The following is a 19,732-nucleotide window of genomic DNA, read 5'->3' as shown; positions in this document are numbered from 1 at the left end:
CATAGAACAAAAAAATGTTACACATACGCCACAGTGACCATTTAAATTTTAGTTATTAAAACTGATCAAAATGTGCTATCTTTGGTTTTTAAATGAAATAATGGTTTTATCCGTACGTGACGGATTTTATTTCTTTTACTTAAAAAAAAAAAGTGTTGGCAAAAATGTACACTGAGGGAAAAAACAACTTAAAATCAACGAAAACGACGTTGATTCAACTATTTTTCTGAATGATTTTTCGTTGAAGACGTAAATTTTAAAATCAAAGTAGAACATCGTAGGTTTAAAGTGGTTTGCCGTTATAAAACATTTTTAAATCAAAGTTGTGTCAACTTTGGAAAAAAGCATCAATTTATTAAAAAAAAAGACAAAAATTGGCAGCCGCTGGGGATCGAACCAACAACTCTTCGGTCACTAGGCGAATGCTTTACCACGGTGCTATCTCACTGCTAGGAATTAAAGTGATAAAATGCTCCAAAAGCTGAAGTCCGACAAAAATAAAAAAAAAATTTTAAGTTGTTTCAATTGTAATTTAAAGATATTTCATGTTAGTTTTTTCAACATTAAATCAACGCAACGTTGAACATATTACATTTTACGTTGCGTTTTTCCCCTCGTGTATAAAGTATTAAATAAAATAGAACGCGACATTTGTTATTTATTTATGGAAAACTATGAAAGTAGTTCGATTTGTATGCAAGTGAACAGGTATCCCGATAGCTATGGTCACGTCCAGAAGTATTTTCTGTTAGCTTTGAATTCAGAGAATATAGAACTTTTTTAGTAGGTAACAGAAATAAGGGATTTTAGGGGAAATTGAACTTCGAAAAAACTGTGCAACAATTTGATTGTAAATATGTTAAACATTTAACTCATACAATTTTTAAATCCATTGGTTTGGTGGTTAAATTGAAAGCCATTTACCTTTGAAAAGATTATTTCAAGAACGCAAAGAAATAAAACTTTGTTATATTTTTAAACTAAAATTTCTTATAATTAAAATGACTAAGCTACTATTTTTTTTTAACACAGATAAAATTTAATGAAATGAATAGGACTCCAAATTTGTACTCGTTTTTATTCAAATGTAATTTTAATAATTAAGATCAATTTAGATTTTGTTTTAAATAAACCTTAAAAAAATCTTTTCTCGCATAGCAATTTGCATACATTTACCTGCGACAAAAAGTTTTGAGACCCGTGACATTAATGAATAACTTTTTGTTATATAGAACAAATCATTTTGTATGTTTATTTGATTTTTGTAATAGAAGATATTATGTGCATGAAATCAAATCATTTAAATAAAAATTTGAAATAAATTCGCAGATATATTTGTAAGGTCATACTCTGTCTTAAAATGATTTCCTCTTTTTGTCCTGCCCGTGACGTGATAAGGACCTAGTCTCTTTTCATATATAAATAAGTTTTTATATTTCTCTTTGCAAAGTTTAATAATTAATTAACAAATTCTACTCTTTTGGTATTATGAAAGTATACGAAGTCCAGGGGAAAAACAGCACAAGTCCATTTCAACTCATTCCAAGAAAAATGCAATTTTTAATTTTGGGTAGAGTTTGAAAGGGACATGAAGATGCATTTTTTAAAAAAAAAATCCAAAAAACTACCTAAAAAAATAATAATTTGTCAGAACCAAGTTGTTTTTGTATTAATGTGTAATTTCAATGATTTTTCTCAATTTCTGTACATACTTATTTTCGTGACAACTTTTTGATTTGATCCAAATATCAGTACCATATCTTATATTAACTATTCAGTATATTTTGATACAAAAAGCAACAATTACTACTGAAGCCATATTAAGAAAGAAAAAGAGTGAAAAAAACCATTATTACAATTCATCTTCAATTGATAAAAAAAAAATGATCACTAGGGCGTATGCGTAACAATTTTTTTTTTTTGGTTTTGCATTTGAATAATAAATACAAACAATTTCTTGTCCGTTTTTACAAATAGGACCTAGGTTAGTTATTATTATTTATTTCATAATATGTATTTGTTCTTTGTCAATTTTTTGCAAATATGAGTAAGATTTGTATAAATGCAGACCTAACTACTAAAATTGATTGAACAACTTCAAAATTCGGCTAACATTTTTGCCATATTGAACTTAAAAACGAGCTATCTTACTTTACTTTGCATTATATTTTTGTTTGTATTTTATTTCTGAATTTAAATATACAAATGTACTTGTAAGTGCTTACAAAAAAGTTAGCACAGCTGTCTATAAATTACATCCGAACAAAGCTTTCCAATTAAATATCTCCTAGAGACCCAGATGAGGTTTTTTTCCATTGTACCAACCAACACAAACAACAACAACAACAAATATAAATTCAAATAGTTTGAAAACGACCATCTCATTTGCAGCACAACCTCCGGAATTTTCTATCCAACAACAATATTTCAATCAAGGAATTATGTCAAGAGGAAGTAAGAAAAATCGATATATAAATGGAAGACTTGAAGAAAATTATATAAATATATCTAAATGTTGTATAGGTATCTACAATGGACACGAAACGTCTTTGTGTCACTTCTGGAAGAAAATAAAAATTCTTGGAATTCAACCAACAACTTTGGCCAACTAAAACATTTAAATAAATCAAATGCTTCTTCAAGAAAAAAAAAACAACTTATATTTCTTAAAATCTTAAGAAATCTTGAAAAACGAATCCTTGTTCCTTAATCATTAAATACATAAATAAATATCTACCTATTCATATCTACACTAGTAGGATCCATGACAACTTTTAAGATATGCTTTGAAAATTAATATTGGGGAAAAAAAAGTATAAAAAAAAGACATGAAATGTTGCTGACACAAATAAACCTAGACCACAACTATGTACAACTATACGACCAAAAATATTCTCAACTATAAAGGAGCTGCTAGAGCTCTATACTTGTGACACAAATTCGTTTCTACCTTTTTTTTTTGTTCATATTTGTTGGATTTTTAATATACCTCTCTATAAATCCCTCAAATAAGCACAGAATGGATGAATATATAGAGCACTAAATAATCGATTGAAATCATAAAGATATAAGTATACCAACATGAAAATGTACCCTACAATCCTCCATATCCTATAGTATACCTTCATAAGGTTGTTCATCTGATTTTTTGCCTGGAAAAAACGATAAAAGCTAATTTTTTTCACATTTTTTTTCTTTTTCGTTTTCATTTTTATTTGTAGGAGGGCAAACAACACATTGCGCCAGGGTATAAGTCTTTTTCTCGGATATAAGAGAAAAAAAAGGAACATTTTGTGATTGTTCAACATTTTTGTACCACCTTAGTCGTCTAGTATTTTCATTAATGAACATGATGTTTAAGGAAAATATATACCAACAGCCACTTGAGCTTCAATTCTATCTTGTATCTGTACTAAGGTAGATAGGTTGGTAGGTAGGTAGGTAAAGGTACCCTCAATATGCCAAGCTAGTATGCATATTATAGGGACTAACATCATCGCAAACAGAAAATCTCTTCCTACTTGAGAGTTTTCATTTTTGTGTTGTTATTGTTTTTTTTTTGTTTTGTCGCTATCCAAAATTAAAGGAATAGTTAATTTCCTTTTAGCTGGAGCAGTAGCATGTTCTCATTATTTTTCTGCTACTCCTTGGGGTGAGTATTGGTTTCGTGTATGAAAATTATTAAAAAGGGTTTTATACTCATCAAAATACAGAGTGACAATAAAAAAGAAGCTATTAAAATAAGTTTTCGCTTGTGCATCTGTTCAAGCAGTTAATTGATTAACGGCACAACCAGATGCTTCCTCAAAATTTTATAGTTTTTTAAGGAGTAAAATAAGAGACTATTTTAGCTAAATAATTCATTCATGAGGAATATGCTAAAATACTCTTTGTCTGATTGGTATAATCAAGAACGAAATATACAAATGAAATGGATATTATTATGTCTTTGCTGATCATATTGTATGTGAATTTTTATTTCTAAACGAAAACTATCATGCACATGGAAGCTATAACTGGCTTTGTATATTATACCAGTTTATACCAATCACTTTGATTTTTTTCTATAAATTTGATTCATATAGGTTGACACCAACGTTTATTTCTTAAACGTACCTTTATCTTACAGTTAAGGTTTTTATACCAGTTTGTATACCAATCATTATAATACACATAAATATGACTGAGAACATTTGCATTCATATTGAACGTGATTGAAATACTTTTCTCATAAATCGCTAAATCTCATTGGTATAAACACTTGTATTTTATACCATTTTATACCAATTGATATGTATTCAATTTTTTTTTTGATAACACAGGTACATACTTTCTTGTATGTAATCAAATAATTTTTTTTTTTTCAGTTTGATCTTTATAGTAAGGTAATTATACCAGATGCTTATACCAATCATACTTTTGTATGCAAAATATGAACAATTAATAATTTTGTAGAGTTACCTCGAGTTGGTTGCTATCTGTAACAAGCGATGAAATTGTACCAATAAATTAAATGCAACACAAAAAATGTTACGTATACGCCACAGTGAATGTTTTTTTTTATTCTTTCAAACAAAAGTGAAAATGTTGGTAATATATTTTCTACGTATTTCTTTGAATAGTTGATTCATCTTTAAAAGTTCATATGCCTAATATTTAAAACCAACTTCAACTGCTAAAAAGTGAAGAATATAAAATTCAATATTTAAACTGGTGCTTTTTACCCGCCTTTTCAATTATGTTGTTCCTCATTTGATTCTTTTCAATACGCTTTTATTAGCTTCAACTGTAACTAACTAATTAAATAACTAACTAACTAACTTACAATAATGTAATAAAATCTTGGAACTAAATCCAGTGATTTTTTTTTTATTCTTTCATGCAAAGGTTAACCGTTTGGTAAAATATTTCTGAGGTTTTGTGTTGCTTTACCTAGTTCATCTTTGAAAGCCCATATGACTCATAACACGGTGTTACAAAAATTGTGTCACGTTTTGTAGAGCTAGTCGCACTGATTACGAAACGATATTTAAAAAGTCCCTAACACCCCCAAAATCTGGAGTTAGGTTTTTTTGACCTTCACCCATTGAAAAAAATTTATCTTCGTCAAATGTTTACCCATTTTCGAGTTTTTTACAGTTTCTAATAGGAGATAAATATACCTTTTCAACAATGTAAAAAACATGTAACTCGGTTAAACCACCTAGAATTTATAAGCTGTCAAAGTTCAAAAATTCCATTTTTTCGTCATTTATCCAACTTCTACATCAAATTAAAGTATATATTTTCACAACAGCATGCTGTTTTCAAAATATATTCTAAAATAATATTTATTTCCAAATCAAACGAGGTATTTTTTATGAAAATCAGTTTAAAATTGGCTTAGAAAAAAAAATTTTTCGATTTCAACAGAAATTCGAACTTTTAGGTATAGAACAAAAATGTTGTTTTGTCACGTAGTAGGATAACTTAGACGCCATGATTTGATAACGGGTTTTTGTAGAGGAGCTTAATACAAACATTTTTTTCTTTGGGAGGGGAGTCTATCTCCCCCCGTTAAGGTGGGAGAGGCAGTTTTCTAAAAAAAAAATTATCAAAATAAAAAAAAATTATTAAAAAAACAACGGCAACACTAACAGTAATAAATGATACCATTTCCGAAAGGCAAAATTGTACATTTAATTTTAATTTTTAAATCAATATATTATAACTAATACTTTTTGAAATAATCGATTTCAAAGTTAAAAATAGGGGAAAAAAAATTTTAAAAACTCATTTTATACTATTTTTGTCCAGACTGTGAATTTTAATGTAAAAAATTACTCACACAGAAAACCAACTTCAACTGGTAAAAAGTGAACAGTGAAAAATATCATCTTTCCCACTTATCGAAGCAAAATAATCATTTTTATCAAAAAAAAAACAAAACCGACTTCCATGGACCAAAACTGGTTTTTCTCATAGTTCCTATGGTTCAAAATGAACGAAATTGAAATGGGACCACACTGTAGGCACCAGCTTTCAATTTCAGGCACCAGAATTATCAAAATTGGTTCACTCCATACAAAGTTATGAGGTAACAAACATAAAAAATAAAAAAAAAATACAGACGAATTGAATTACCTCCTTCTTTTTGGAAGTCGGTAAAAACTGCCTCAAAATTTAAAAATATATCTTCTAAGGAAAACTGACAAATTTATTTTGAGTTCATTTTGTTTTTGCTTTGTTTTCTAATTTTGTCGACACAACTCTTAAAACCGGTGATAGAATTAATTATTCATTGATCCAATAACGAAGATGTTGGCAAAAAACCAAGCAAAACGTCGGGAAAACTAATGGATTAGTCTTTTAATTGCTTTAAAAATACATAGATCATAACAGCTCAAATTAATAATACTCAACGAAATTAATAAGTCAACTGCAGTTAAATAAAATTCAAGGTTTTTACAACTCTCTTCTGACAAAATTGAAAGGTTTTTCATGTTTTTGGATTAAATTGAAAAATGGGAAAATCAATATTTTTATTCATTATGATATAAGTATTAAACCAATTCAACTCTTTCTATAACCCCTTTATTCCCATTAGACCTATTTTCTTACCTAAAAAATTTAAGCCTTAAACCATAATTTCAAGTAGATACGTGCGACCTAGTCGTAGATTTTATTTTTATTTATTTTTTTTTTTGTTCTTATTTGTTTCTTTTTTTTTTTCAAACAAACTCATTTGAGAAAAGGAAAATGAATGAAAAAACAGGATGAGCATGATGGTACTAAACCAACGAACACCAAGAATTTATATATAATGTGTCTCTGCTTGGTTCTGCCTTTCGAAGAAAGAAAAAGATAAACGAAGACGACGAAGTAATTGGTGATTGCCAAGAGTGTAATCTCTGGAGCACTCCATAATTTAATTCAACCTCTTTGATGATGTTTTTTTTTTTTTTTTCAATTTCTTAGTTAACTTTTTGCAATCAGAGTTCATGTTGCAATAATTAATTTCATGTTTTATTTTTAACTAAGCTATCTTAATAACGTACAGTATACAAACTCTATGTAGACTCATATGCATGAGAAAAAATTTTATCTGGATAATTGGTTTCTATATGAAAGATACTTTGAGGGAATTTAAAATTTTAAAAGAGTGTGTGTGTTTTTGATGATGTTTTGTAGGATGCGTGGGTTGCTTTATGGAATTTACTTCTTAATTATATCAATGATTTAAAATATTCTAAATGAAAATATTTTTTTTTAATTTTTTTCTTTCAGGACTGAAAATACAAAATTTAAAAATCCAGACGACACAGGATTAAAGAAAGAATAAAAAACAAAAAGCAAATTCCTTAATAAAAAGAGCGAAAAAAAATCCCAACGACAATGAAATTTTGCTGACAGTTTTTCAACAAGCTTTAGTCTCCGCAAAATAAAATATATATATTACACAAAAAAAAAATTATATCAAACATATAGTATATATATATATATAAAAATAGTCCTGCAATCTAAGTATTAAGCCTTTGAGCAAAAAAAAAATAAAAAAAGAAATTTATTATTTGGCTCCTTTTGCCTATACTCGTATAGTCTCGTAGATTGTTAAAATTTTCAAAATAAAAAAAAAGAGAAAACAAAAAAAAAATTTGTTAATCAACGGAAAAAGGAAATACATAAAACTATTTTCAGCTGTGATATAAATATTTATGCAATATGAAATAACATAAAAACAAAAAAAAAATAATAAAAAGTCAACAAAACTATTCAAAAAATTTCGAAGAAGACGAAGAAAAGTATCAAGAACAAGAATAGAGCTTTATATTGAAGAAATTGGTCTCGAAAAAATTGAAATAAAACAAAAAAAGGACACACAAGAAATCTCATACAACAAAAAGACAGAAAAGAGAAAGGAACAAAAGGATATTAAATCTGAAGAAAAAAACTGCAATAAAAAAAAAAAAACATATATACATACCTTAAACATTATTACATATATATAAAAAAAACACAAAAAAAATAAAATAAATCAAAATGGTTTTCTATATAAGACATAACTTGTACTGCTCATCTCTATCATCGTTAATCACACGTTTTGTATCCTGTTTAGCTGTGAGTTTGCTTTATAATAATGTTATGTATCCAGTTGTTGTTGTTGGTGCAGTCAACTGGGATCATGCTGTAGATTTGAATGAGGATTTTCGAGTTTTATGGACAATCAATAATCAGGATATAACATTTGAGGTTCAAGCCCGTACATTGGGCTATGTTGGATTTGGTTTATCTACTGATGGTCATTTGCCTGGAGCTGATTTAGCTGTAGGATGGGTGGATAGAGGGCAAACATATTTTCAGGTTAGTATTTTAACATTCACATACATATACTATAAGCCATCTATATAGATTTTTTATTTTTATTGCAATAATCTTAAAAGGCTTTTTATTGGTAAGGTAGGTATAGTTATTGAGTAGAGAGAAAAGAGAAGAGATTTTCAATATGTAATTGACCCAAATAGCTTTTATCTGGAAAATCAAAAGTTATGCAATCTACCTACCTATAAAATAATGATAATAATAATTGACCTATTTTGATATGATTTTCATTCAAAAGGAAAATTGTTGGTGTTGGATTTTAAAATTTGAATTGAAATTGATTTGTGGAAAATGTGATTTCTATACTAATAAATCAGTTAGGTATATAATAATTGTTAGAAATTGCATTTGAAAAGGTAGGTCTAAAGTGATAAAATTTTTTAAATCACTTTTCATTGTGGGAGTTTGAAATTATATGTTGGTTTTTAAATTAATCTTAAATTTATTGTAAAACTAAAAACCTAAAGCTTTTACACAAAACCTTCATTTTAATTAATACAAGCAGGTATAAATGCTTGTGTACTTTCTCATGCTTTAAATACCTTAGAAAATACTGTACTCATTATAACTCATCATAATGTACTGTACACTTCACTTGCTTATGCATCCACTTCCTACACAGTTTATAAGTGCAAATTCTTATGTATTCAGAATAGGAACGTATGCAACCAGTATAAAATTTTAGATGCTCATTTAAAACTTGTACTGAATAAGTTAATAATTCCTTGATCAAAATAACTCGTCCTGATAACATAGTTTTCAGTACATATAATCTTGACTCAATACATTATTTGCATTTACTTCATATGTAACTCGTTGTCATGAATACATTTCAGTTTACATACAAGCAGACCAATGCGTTTGTTCTTTCTTATGTTTTAAAAACCTTAGAGAACTTTTTCAGAACTGTACTCATTATAACTCATTAAATGTACTCATTACTTACTTATGTAGGGTAGATGTACCCATTTCCGAACAGCTCCAGTAGCCGAACACTTTTCACTTAAATATGTAAAATCAAACTTTTTTGTCCCGTTAGAAGTAAAAACCCGGTTAAACCAGAATCTATATACTATATTCGATCACTCCTTGCGATATCTCGCTCAGAAATCTATATTTTCTTGTTCAAATAGCTTTCAGTTTGTCGGAAGGATCAGATGCGTAAAATTATCGTATTTTTTTTGTAAAAAAATTAGTTTGAGTGGTCACATGAAATAGTGTTTATTTGAATAAAAATAAAGTTTAGGCTAAATTTTATAATTTTATGCATTAGTTTAGACAATAAGTAATTGATTTTTATTATTTTTTTTTTTTTATTGTATATACTTATTCTTATTTTAAACTGTTCGGAAATAGGAAGCCAATTTTTATGATTTTCCTTTCTCCGAACAGTACTGTTTGGAACTAAGCAACTGCTTTAAATTTTATTTATTTAATATTTTTTTAATAAAAATATTTATACAAATTTATAAATATTTAAACAAAATAAATAATTATTCATATTTCATAAAAAAAATGCACTTCATATCTTCTCCGAATACAACCCACATCGTGCTACACATGTAGCCGGCAGATGTTGGAGCTCAAAAGTCACTGCCAAACTTCAATGTGGTGGGAATGGACCAGTTTAAAAGGCAACGAACGTTGGAAAATTCCTAGGTGACAAAAGCAAACTTCTGCGGACTGTTGTGCACGTTTTAGAAAATAAAGACCTTTTTGGTTTTGTACAAATGCATTGCGCAGATATGGAATTAGTCCCTTCGCGGTCGACCATACAAAATGCATCCATAGTAACTTTCTCTTATATGTCTACCAACCAGTTATTAGAATGCACATCTAACGCTACGTATTCATAGCCATAACTTAAAAAAAAGTTCGTTTTAAAAAACCGTTCTTAAATTTGTATCGGAAGCACCGACAAAACTGAGCCCATTGAAGAGCCAGAACCAAATGATATAGGCCCGTTTCCTATATGGTTTATAAATATATATGTATGGAACATTTTTGTTTACCTTGAAAGTTCCATATTTTTGTTATTTAAATTAATTGTAAAAGAGTTTTTATCTAAATAATAGAAGAAAATTGTTAAAATTTATGGTGTTCGGAATTAGGCACATTAGTGTTCGGAATCAGGCACCTTGTGTTCGGCTTCTGGTGAAAACGACATGCCTTCGGTTTTTATTTTCTTATAAGAAAACTTTTGTACTCATTGACAAAATTTTATTTTTTTATAATAAAGTATTCTTACACCTTTCGTAAAAAAAATATTTTAACTTTTTTTCTCCAATAAATAATTTTTTGCAGCTTTTTTACTTTTGAATTTCCGTTAACTGTTCGGGTATTGGTACATCTACCCTACCAACTACATAATTTACAAGTGCAAACTCAAATGTATTCAGTACAGAAATTTATATAATCAGTATGGAATTTTGGATACTGATTACAGTCTTGTGCTGAATAAATAAATAATTTTTGATCAAAGTAGTTTGTACTGATTATATTGTACTTAGTTCACATAATTTTGACTCAACACATTGTCGCATAACTTGTTGTCATGAATACGTTTCTGTTTTTATTATCCGGGGAACATACGGGGTATTAATTTAACTTAATCAGTACACCGTGATGCAGTACATACAATTTGTATTCAGTACATAAAAGACTGTACTCAGTACATAACACTGAATTGTTAATATCTCACCCTATGGTCAGAAGTAACGCACGTTATTTTAGACTGTAGTCAATACCAGATAAAACTTTCGCAGGCTTATAAATTAATGTTTTGATTGTATAACGGTTACCTAAGAATATAGTACGATAGTAAGAAGACTGAAGCCTCTGTAGGTATCACAGTTCAGAATGTTCCCTTTCTTTAGAATATGGTAGACAATGATGAGGGATTTGGATTATATTCGGGAAATATTTTTGCACCCTCTAATTCTAAAGACACTCTGCGAAGTAGTTTACATATAGGCATAGCCGTATTTAGGGGGGGGGGTTTTGGGGGTTTAACCCCCCCCGAAATTTTTTTTTCAGAAAATCAAAAGATATAGTATAAAAAAATACCTATAAGTCTAATATTTGCAGTACTAAATGGTTTGTTTTTGTATTTTAGTAATTTAATTACCTATCTGAAAATCTCGGGTTGGGGTCAAAATTCTGCCGGAGTCAAAATCCTGCTTTCAAAATTCTGCTTTACAAAATTCTGCTTTCAAAATTCTGCTTTTCAAAATTCTGTTTTTCAAAATTCTGCTTTTCATAATTCTGTTTTTCAAAATTCTGCAAAAAATTAAAAAAGGGTTTGGAAAATGTTAAAAAGCGCGCGCTTTTTAACATTTTCCAAACCGTTCTTTAATTTTTTGCAGACTTCTGTACAATCATCTTCTTGAAAAATTATCTGCTTATTTGATAACTTACCTACATAATTTGTTATTCTTTGAATGTATATTAATTTTCTTTTTATAAATAAATAAATTTGAAAAAGTTAAGAACAGGTTTTTAATACTAAACATTTCCGAAAATAATTCAATATTTTTTAAAAAGGAATATTTTGTATCAAACAACCGATGGGTTCCAATAAGTTATAGATTTTATTTGAAAAATATTTGCGACACTCAAATAAAAAAATTTGGGAAAGTACCAATGTTGAATTACATTAATGAGGTGTATTTTTCTTTAGTCAGCGCATATGCTATAAAAAAAAAAACAGAATTGGCAGATTTTTTTGTTCAAGAATAATGCTGGCAGAATTTTGAAAAGCAGAATTTTGAAAAACAGAATTTTCGTTAAAAAAGCAGAATTTTGAAAAGCAGAATTTTGAAGCCAGAATTTTGACCCGATCCCGAAAATCTCCCTAAAAGTCTCTACCAATTTCGTATCGTTTAAGAAGCTGTCGATGAAGTTTTTATAAGGAAAACAACAATTTTGTGGTCCATTACAACGTTTGGTAAGGGATTTTCAAAAAACTAGTTTTTACCTCTTTGATCATTTCCTAAAGCACTATGTAAACACCTTAAAATGTTTTTTTAAGAACCCTTTAAATAACACAAGTATTTATCTACAAGGTTTTTGATGTCGAGGCTAAACTATACTTTTTCAAAGGGTTGCTGAACTCGAATCCGAAGATAAAAATATTCGATCACATCTCGTTTTTGAAATATTACCGTTAAATCTATTTAAGTCTTTCCGACATCTTATCCTTTTATTTCAGAGAGTACCTATGTATGTAAAATTTTTCGTTATATTTTTAGCTTTCTATTTATCAAACTGTTTCAAATTAGAAAATTAGCTCATGCCAAACAACTTGGATTATTTAAAATTTTTAATTTTAAGTATTCCCGATTTAATTTAGAACTAAATTGATATAATAGAATATTTCAATTTTTTGCTACAAAATTTTAGTGGGAGAAAAATTTCATTTTCAATGTCTTAATATATAAAATTGTGCGAAATAATTTTTTGTATAAAGCCTAATAATGGTTCAAATTTATTTCTTCAAAAAAATTTTCTTGCTCGCTAACGCTCGCAATTTATATCAAATAACTTATCACTCCTTGTACCAATTTAAACTAGAGATGCCGCCGAATATTCGGCCATTTTATATTCGGTACATTCTTAAATTCTTCTACGGTAAGCAGAGCTATTTTAAACTTTTAACTATGAATTTCTCTCCTAAAAAATACTTAAAAAGGATATTGACATGTTTTTCGCTCTGACACAGTTCTAATGACCATTTGCTTTAGCGGAATTAAGAATCGACTGCAGTTACATATAAGGCGTGTTTTTTCTTCAACTCAGTAGCTACTCATTTTTTATTTTATTCGAAAAACAATAAAAACAAATACTTACTTGTGTAATTTTTATTATTGTTTTGCGAATAAAATCAAAAATGAGTAGCAACTGAGTAATAGAAAAAACACGAATATAGTTGATAAAAAAGTTTTGTGAATCTTAAAAAAAAATTTTTTTCAGTCTGAGGTAACCCCCCCCGAAATGAAATCCTAGCTACGGCTATGCATATAGGTATAAGTCTTTACTAAGTACTTAGTTCGTCCTGTCCAGGAATGAAGGTTCCATTTTGGAGAAGCGAATTATAGAAAATCCCTTTGTCCGTAACTGTCACAAATAACTTCCCACTTGGGTTTTAGTTGCAAACTAAGCACATGATTTTTTTTACCAGAATCGATTTTTTAACAGATGTCATAACTTTGTTGTTTTTCAAGAAATTTTATCGAACTTTGATAAGACTTCGGTTAGTGCTTAGGTATACAAGTTTGTTGAAACACGATCTTTGGAAATACTATTTTCGAAGCTTCCTAGCAATTTTATAGATTGTTAATGATTGATATAATGATTTTTTTACGTGTCTTCTTTAAAAAAAAACCGAGCATTGGTTCATCTTCGATAAAGCATCTCTTTAATTTCTTTAAGAACTTATAAGATTGTTATAATGATTGTTTTTTTTCGTGTTTTCTTTAAAAAAATAGAGCATTGATTCAGCTTCGGTAAAGCTTCTCCTTAATTTTGTTAAGAACTTTAAGAAAAATGCTTTAAGTACTTATAAGAACACTGCTAAAACATCTTTCTTTTTGTCTTTTTGTCATATAATGTCTTTTTGTAATATAATGAAACCTTATAGAAGCTTTACCGAAATTTAAATGTAGCTTCTGTAATACTTAATAGAAGTTTAAGACCAGGTGTATACATGCTTTTTGGTTTAATACTACAGAAATCATAAACAAGTCCGGTGACGATGTGTCATTCAACTGATTAATGTAATTCGGGGAGTGAGGCTGTGGGAAAAATACTTACAGCTTCCCAACACACCGCAGCCTCACCTGTATGATTCCTGTTAAATCAAATGGCTTGCCCCCTTCCTAAATTTTAGCTGGGATATGCTAAAGAATTCATAAATACAAAATCGTAGGGTTGAACAAAAATTGGAGGAGAAATAAATCACTACGAACTAACGCATTTAGGATCTACAAACACCGATTAATCTCACCATAAACTCAGTACCAACAAATTCATCCAAGTATAATTTTTTGAATAAAAGTGGTCCCAACGAATTATTTGTTATACATGACTTATTTTGTATTTAATTTATTTCCTATTAATCATTCAACTTGACATAAAAAAAAGGACTACAAAAAATGCGGTAACAAATATTTTGCAATTATTTCTAAACAAAAAGTTCCTAAACCTTTTTTGTTTAACTGACAAACTTTGTGTATTTTTATTAATACTATACCATGTCCAATGGATATAAACTTCCTTATTTTTATTTCAAAACTTGGATCAAAAAAAAATGTTTTTGTTTAAGATTAAAAGCTACTAAAAGAATCAGCAATATTTCAAGGGATTAGGGTCCAGTAGCTTACGAGTATACATTTATTTGTATGCCTTTGCCTACTAAACTAGAACGAAAAATAAGAGATAGAAGGGATCTTAAAGAATTAAATTTAGAATTTTTTTTTTTGTTATTTTTATTATGGCAATTATTTGGAATTGTCACTTAAATGGTGTGCTCAAGTGTAGAAAATAAATTTTATAAATAGGGTCTAAGGGAAGTCGTGTCGCTATATTGCGTAGTGAAAAATGTATATTTATTGTACAAAATATTTGTATCCTTTCAAATTCGAATATCTGTGTTCATTAATATTTATTTTTTTTTTTTTGTAAAAAGAAAAAGGAATTTTAAGATGGAGATGGAAATGAAATAAAATTACCAAAATAATCCTCGAGTTTATGTTTTTTTTTTTTGTGATAAAAGTAAATAGTAAATAAATTATAAATTCAATGAGTAAGAGTGTTATTTATGCGAGCTAATTTTTAAACAGAAATTTAAAAAAGCTTTGGGTAGTGACGATGATAAGCTTTCATTTTTTGGTTTGAAAATGTTACAGACAGTAAAATTAAGAACGGTAACTGCATTTTTCCGAAAGAAGTTTCTCTTTTTAAAGAAATAAAGCAAAGTTTATTCTTGATCTTTTTAAACGGCTTAGCGTGGCAAACCACGTTTGTGATTCTAAAGTAACGCGGTAACGCTGGTAACGCGTAACGCAAATCAAGATATAAAAGAGTTTCGTGTCAAATTAGGTTTATGACTGTGTCATTTTTTATAACCTTTACACTAACTCCCTTAAGCTAAATAAAATCACGCTGTTGTCCATTTACTGTGATTAAAAACTTGTCTGAGCAAAAAATGTTTTTTAGAACAAAAAATAAGTGAAGGACTCAATCATTGTATCACACTTAAGTTGTCAATGGAATTTTTTTTTAATTTTCCTATGGCCAGAATTTGCATGTGCTTATCTTTTCTCATGCACCTAGACAACCTTTAAATATTAATTCGATCAATAAAATCTCAAGAAGAGCAGGCACATAGTGTTGTGGCCTTCTGATGGCCATCACATGATGAGTTCAACAAACCAACCTGTCATATGATTTGTATACCTGTTAAATCCATCAAACACTATACCTACCTACTTCTATATGTATAATATCCTCCTGTGACTCAACTTGTCATTCATTTGAAACTTCGAAGACGTCAACAACCTGTCAAGCAAAGTAGTTTCCTGCTAACGAACTATGAATTTATAATCGATGTCGTGATATTTTTTTATTTCTTTCTTCATAAAATAAAGGGTGTTCTTTAGTTCACCTGTGAAAGAATTTTAAAAACGTTGGATAAAAGACTTACTTACATGGTTGACTGAGATTTTAGTAAATGTCAAGTAAATATGACAGCGTTGTTGGACCAATACCAATACAATATCTTAAACTCCTGAGTGGTTCTTTAGAAGAAGAAAAAAAAAACACCCTTTAATATCTATCATAATAATGTCAAACAATATTACAAAGGATGGGCTGTTTATTCTCCAATTTCAAAACAATAACAATTCTGTTAACGGTATAGAGTGTGTATAAGTACTATAGGGGGCAGATATAAAGTCCTTAAATAGGTTTGGGGGCATGTTTTGTGTTCAAGTGGATAGAAGCCTTTAGGGTGCACATCACTGGATTGTATACAATACAAAATAATAGAGTGTGTAACTGTGCCGACTAAAACTATTGTTTTGCGAAAAATCTTCATCCAAATTGGCAGCATACATGTTTTTTTGTTTAAGGTTTTGTTTTTTTTTAATCTCAGCGAGGAATGTTGTCACAACACAAAGGAAACCCACTAAATTGTTTAGGGTTACTCTATCTGGTACATGTTATTTGTTGAGGTGGGTATAGCTGCTGATGTTGTGTGTTTACGTAAGGCTTTTAGAATATCAAGTTGATTAAGGTTAAATGAGCTTAATTTTCAATACAATGCTGCGGCAGCACAAAAAGTTGGTATTAAATCACAGGTTTTTAGAGTAAATGACAATTTTAAGCCTTAAAAGCTTAAAAACTTTGGTTTTTAGGGTTTTGTTTTGTTTGTGTGATAGATGTGTACTTTGGGAGTATTAGTTGCATGTGGAATTAAAATTCATTTTAAATTTAAGGTATTTGACTATTGGTTAATCCAATGTTAACCATGTTAATCCGTGTTAAATGTTTTCAATGATAAAGTGATGACACATGAATTTAAATTAAATTGTTACAAGAACAATGCTTATATGAATGAGGTCTCTAACAGCTTAACACTTATTTTTGAAGGATAGGAATTTTTAAAGGTATCGTTTTTTCAATAAAAGGTTGTGATAGATAGTTCATGGTAAAAGATTTGATTTGTATTTACTTCTGATTTTTATAAACATAAATTTAGCATGTTTTGTAAATTCTCGAATGAAAAAAGTAATACGACATAGTTAAACAGTTTGTAAAATGCAAATTGTGAATGGTACTATAGGTAGGTAAATTTCCAATAAATTTAGTTGATTGTTTAAAAAAAACTTCATCATTTTTTAAACAGTTTTAAAGTGTTTTGAGAATTTTTTTTTGTTATTATTATTATACCAGTATTATACCAGACATAAATCGAAATCTTGAGCTAGAATTCTCATTTTGTAAGAAATCCTGTGCCAAATTTATTTTAAATGAGTTTTATATGTGATAGAAAAAGTTTATACCAATTAGACAAGTTTATACCAGTCAGACATGTCAGAATATTTTACAAATTTTTTTAAAAGATCTTGGTAGATATTTTAAGTTGATAATAACAATATTGGCAAAGAATTTTTGTTTATACCAATCATAAGCATAAATCAAATAACAGTCTTATTTTGAATTTCATAAATGTACTAGTTTCATATTAAAAGCACGTCTGGGTTCAAAGTTTACTTTATATTATTACTCGGTAGCTATGTACGTATGTAATCGATTGGTATAGACAAAAAAATCGAGTTTCAGCTATGGTCTTCGAATAATTATACTATTTATTAACGAAGCTACATCTATTTTTTTATTCTGTTTTTTAGTTTGGTTTTGTTGCCTAATAAAAATTGCCAAATGGTTTACTTTGGACTTATACAAAACTTAAATGGAATAATTAAAAAAATTACTAAAATCTATAACTCATTGAATGATTATAGCAATACCAACTTTAATAAAAGAAAATATTTAATAATTTTCAATAAAGATTTGTTGTGATTTCTGTCACTATAAGAAATTTTATACCAAATGTAAACAAATCTTTTTTCAAAAGCTTAAGTTTTTTTTTTAATTTTTGATTTTTCTTTATACCAATCACACGGGTAAAGATAATGACTTTTCTAATTCGTCCGCAAATCTATTTTTATAAAATAGACACATAGATTAAAAATTGTCAATCCAAGCAAAGCTGGTATAAAATTCAAATGGTACCATTCATTTTCTATTCCTTTACATTTTTTAAAACTTATTTTTCATTTATATTATAGTATTATTTATGTAAAATAAAAAAAAAATTTACAGCGTGAATGGTATAATGTATACACTTATTTGTCATTCTACTATTATACCAGTTTTATACCAAATATTAAAGAAAATTTTCTAGAACTTGTGTACTCAAAGAGTTTTAATATATTTGGCATTCACTAAATGTTATTGTTATACGCAAATAAAGTCATTATTTGTATACCAATCACACGCAAAAGACAACAACATTAAAGTTAGGACCAGAGATTTGTTTTTATATAACTGCTTCACACAAACATGACAAACATATTGATTTAAAATAGTTTTCATAATATGATACAAAGATATGAATATCAGCTGGTATAAAGCAATCATACCATTTATTTGTTACTTGTCATATTTTCTATAGAAAAAAAAATTCTCGTTTGATTAAATTGTCAAATACAAAAATTTCCCAAGAGACATTCACACAGCACGCGCACCGCGAGACGTGTTCAAAACTTCATTCACAAGTTACATTAACGATATTGAAAAAAGTTGTACCAGAGCCAGGAAACCAGTCAAAACATTTTTCGATTCAGCTTTTTTTTTTCTTGTTGTATCATCGACATGGCACTGGAATATTGCAAAACAAAATGAATCAAAACATTGTGTTAGGAGCTTAAGGGAAAAAAAAATAAAAAGTGTGACCCCTCGAGAAATCAGTTTAAAAACTTTCTAAAAAAAGCTAACTTTTAACCAGAGTTTTGTACTAAAAAAATAAAAACAAAGAAAACCTTGCATTTTCAAATCTTTAGCAAATTGATTGAAATTAAGGGTTCAAATACGAGTACTTTTCAAGACTTGTGTTGATTTTTTTGTTATTGTTTTGAATTCAATTTTGTCCATTTAATTGACAAACAAAAAAAAATAAATTGCACGACTGGGGTCGCACGTACTTGCTCTTATGCTTAAAGTAACTATAATGTTAAAGCTTTTCATTCAAGAAATTTAAAATTTGATATTTTGAAGAAATTTCATAAGTAGTATAAAAAAATTAAATCTGTTTTTATAATAAATAAAACTACGTTTTAAAATATCTTAAAAAAAAAAACAAATATGCCATTTTATTTCTCGTATAAAAAGGTATTTTTAGAAAAAAAATTTTGAAAATTGTAGGAGCTGTTTTTTAAAAAAATAATTTTTTATATATAAAATTTTTTTAACATTTTTCAAAAAAAAAGTTGGTATGCCATTTTGAAGAAATAATTAATTTACACATAAAAACTAAATTTCAAAATTTTTCATTGATCCGTTTTCAAAAAATTGATTTTTCAAAAAAAAATTTTGAAATATTTTTTAAAAAACCAAAAATGCGTTTTTTGAAAATTTTCTAAAATTTTAATATTATCTTTACTTACACACTTTTGTATAAAAATTTTCATTTAAATCGGGTTAATTTTGTACGAGATATTCAGAAACGAAAAAAACCGTTCTATGACAGGTACCGTTAATAACGGTACAAAAAATATTTTTTTTATTTAAAAAGTTGGTCCTTATGTGAAGT

General features: G+C 28.1%; 1 protein-coding gene across 3 annotated transcripts in view; it reads left to right on the top strand.

Annotated features, from left to right (window-relative positions):
• The window catches only part of LOC129918042 (MOXD1 homolog 2), a 59,800-nt gene that overhangs the window by 20,511 nt on the left and 19,557 nt on the right, over positions 1–19,732 (top strand). For all 3 annotated transcript variants that reach the window (XM_055998355.1, XM_055998357.1, XM_055998356.1), the window contains one exon: positions 7,267–8,340. In XM_055998355.1, coding sequence (XP_055854330.1) covers positions 8,020–8,340 — 321 coding nt within the window. In that variant the 5' untranslated portion in view covers positions 7,267–8,019. The remainder of the gene's footprint in view (positions 1–7,266; positions 8,341–19,732) is intronic.

Source organism: Episyrphus balteatus, chromosome 4 (assembly GCF_945859705.1).
Source record: "Episyrphus balteatus chromosome 4, idEpiBalt1.1, whole genome shotgun sequence".
Classification (NCBI taxonomy): Eukaryota; Metazoa; Arthropoda; class Insecta; order Diptera; family Syrphidae; genus Episyrphus; species Episyrphus balteatus.
The sequence above is the reverse complement of the archived record's forward strand: the minus strand, read 5'-3'. Positions and strand labels throughout refer to the sequence as shown.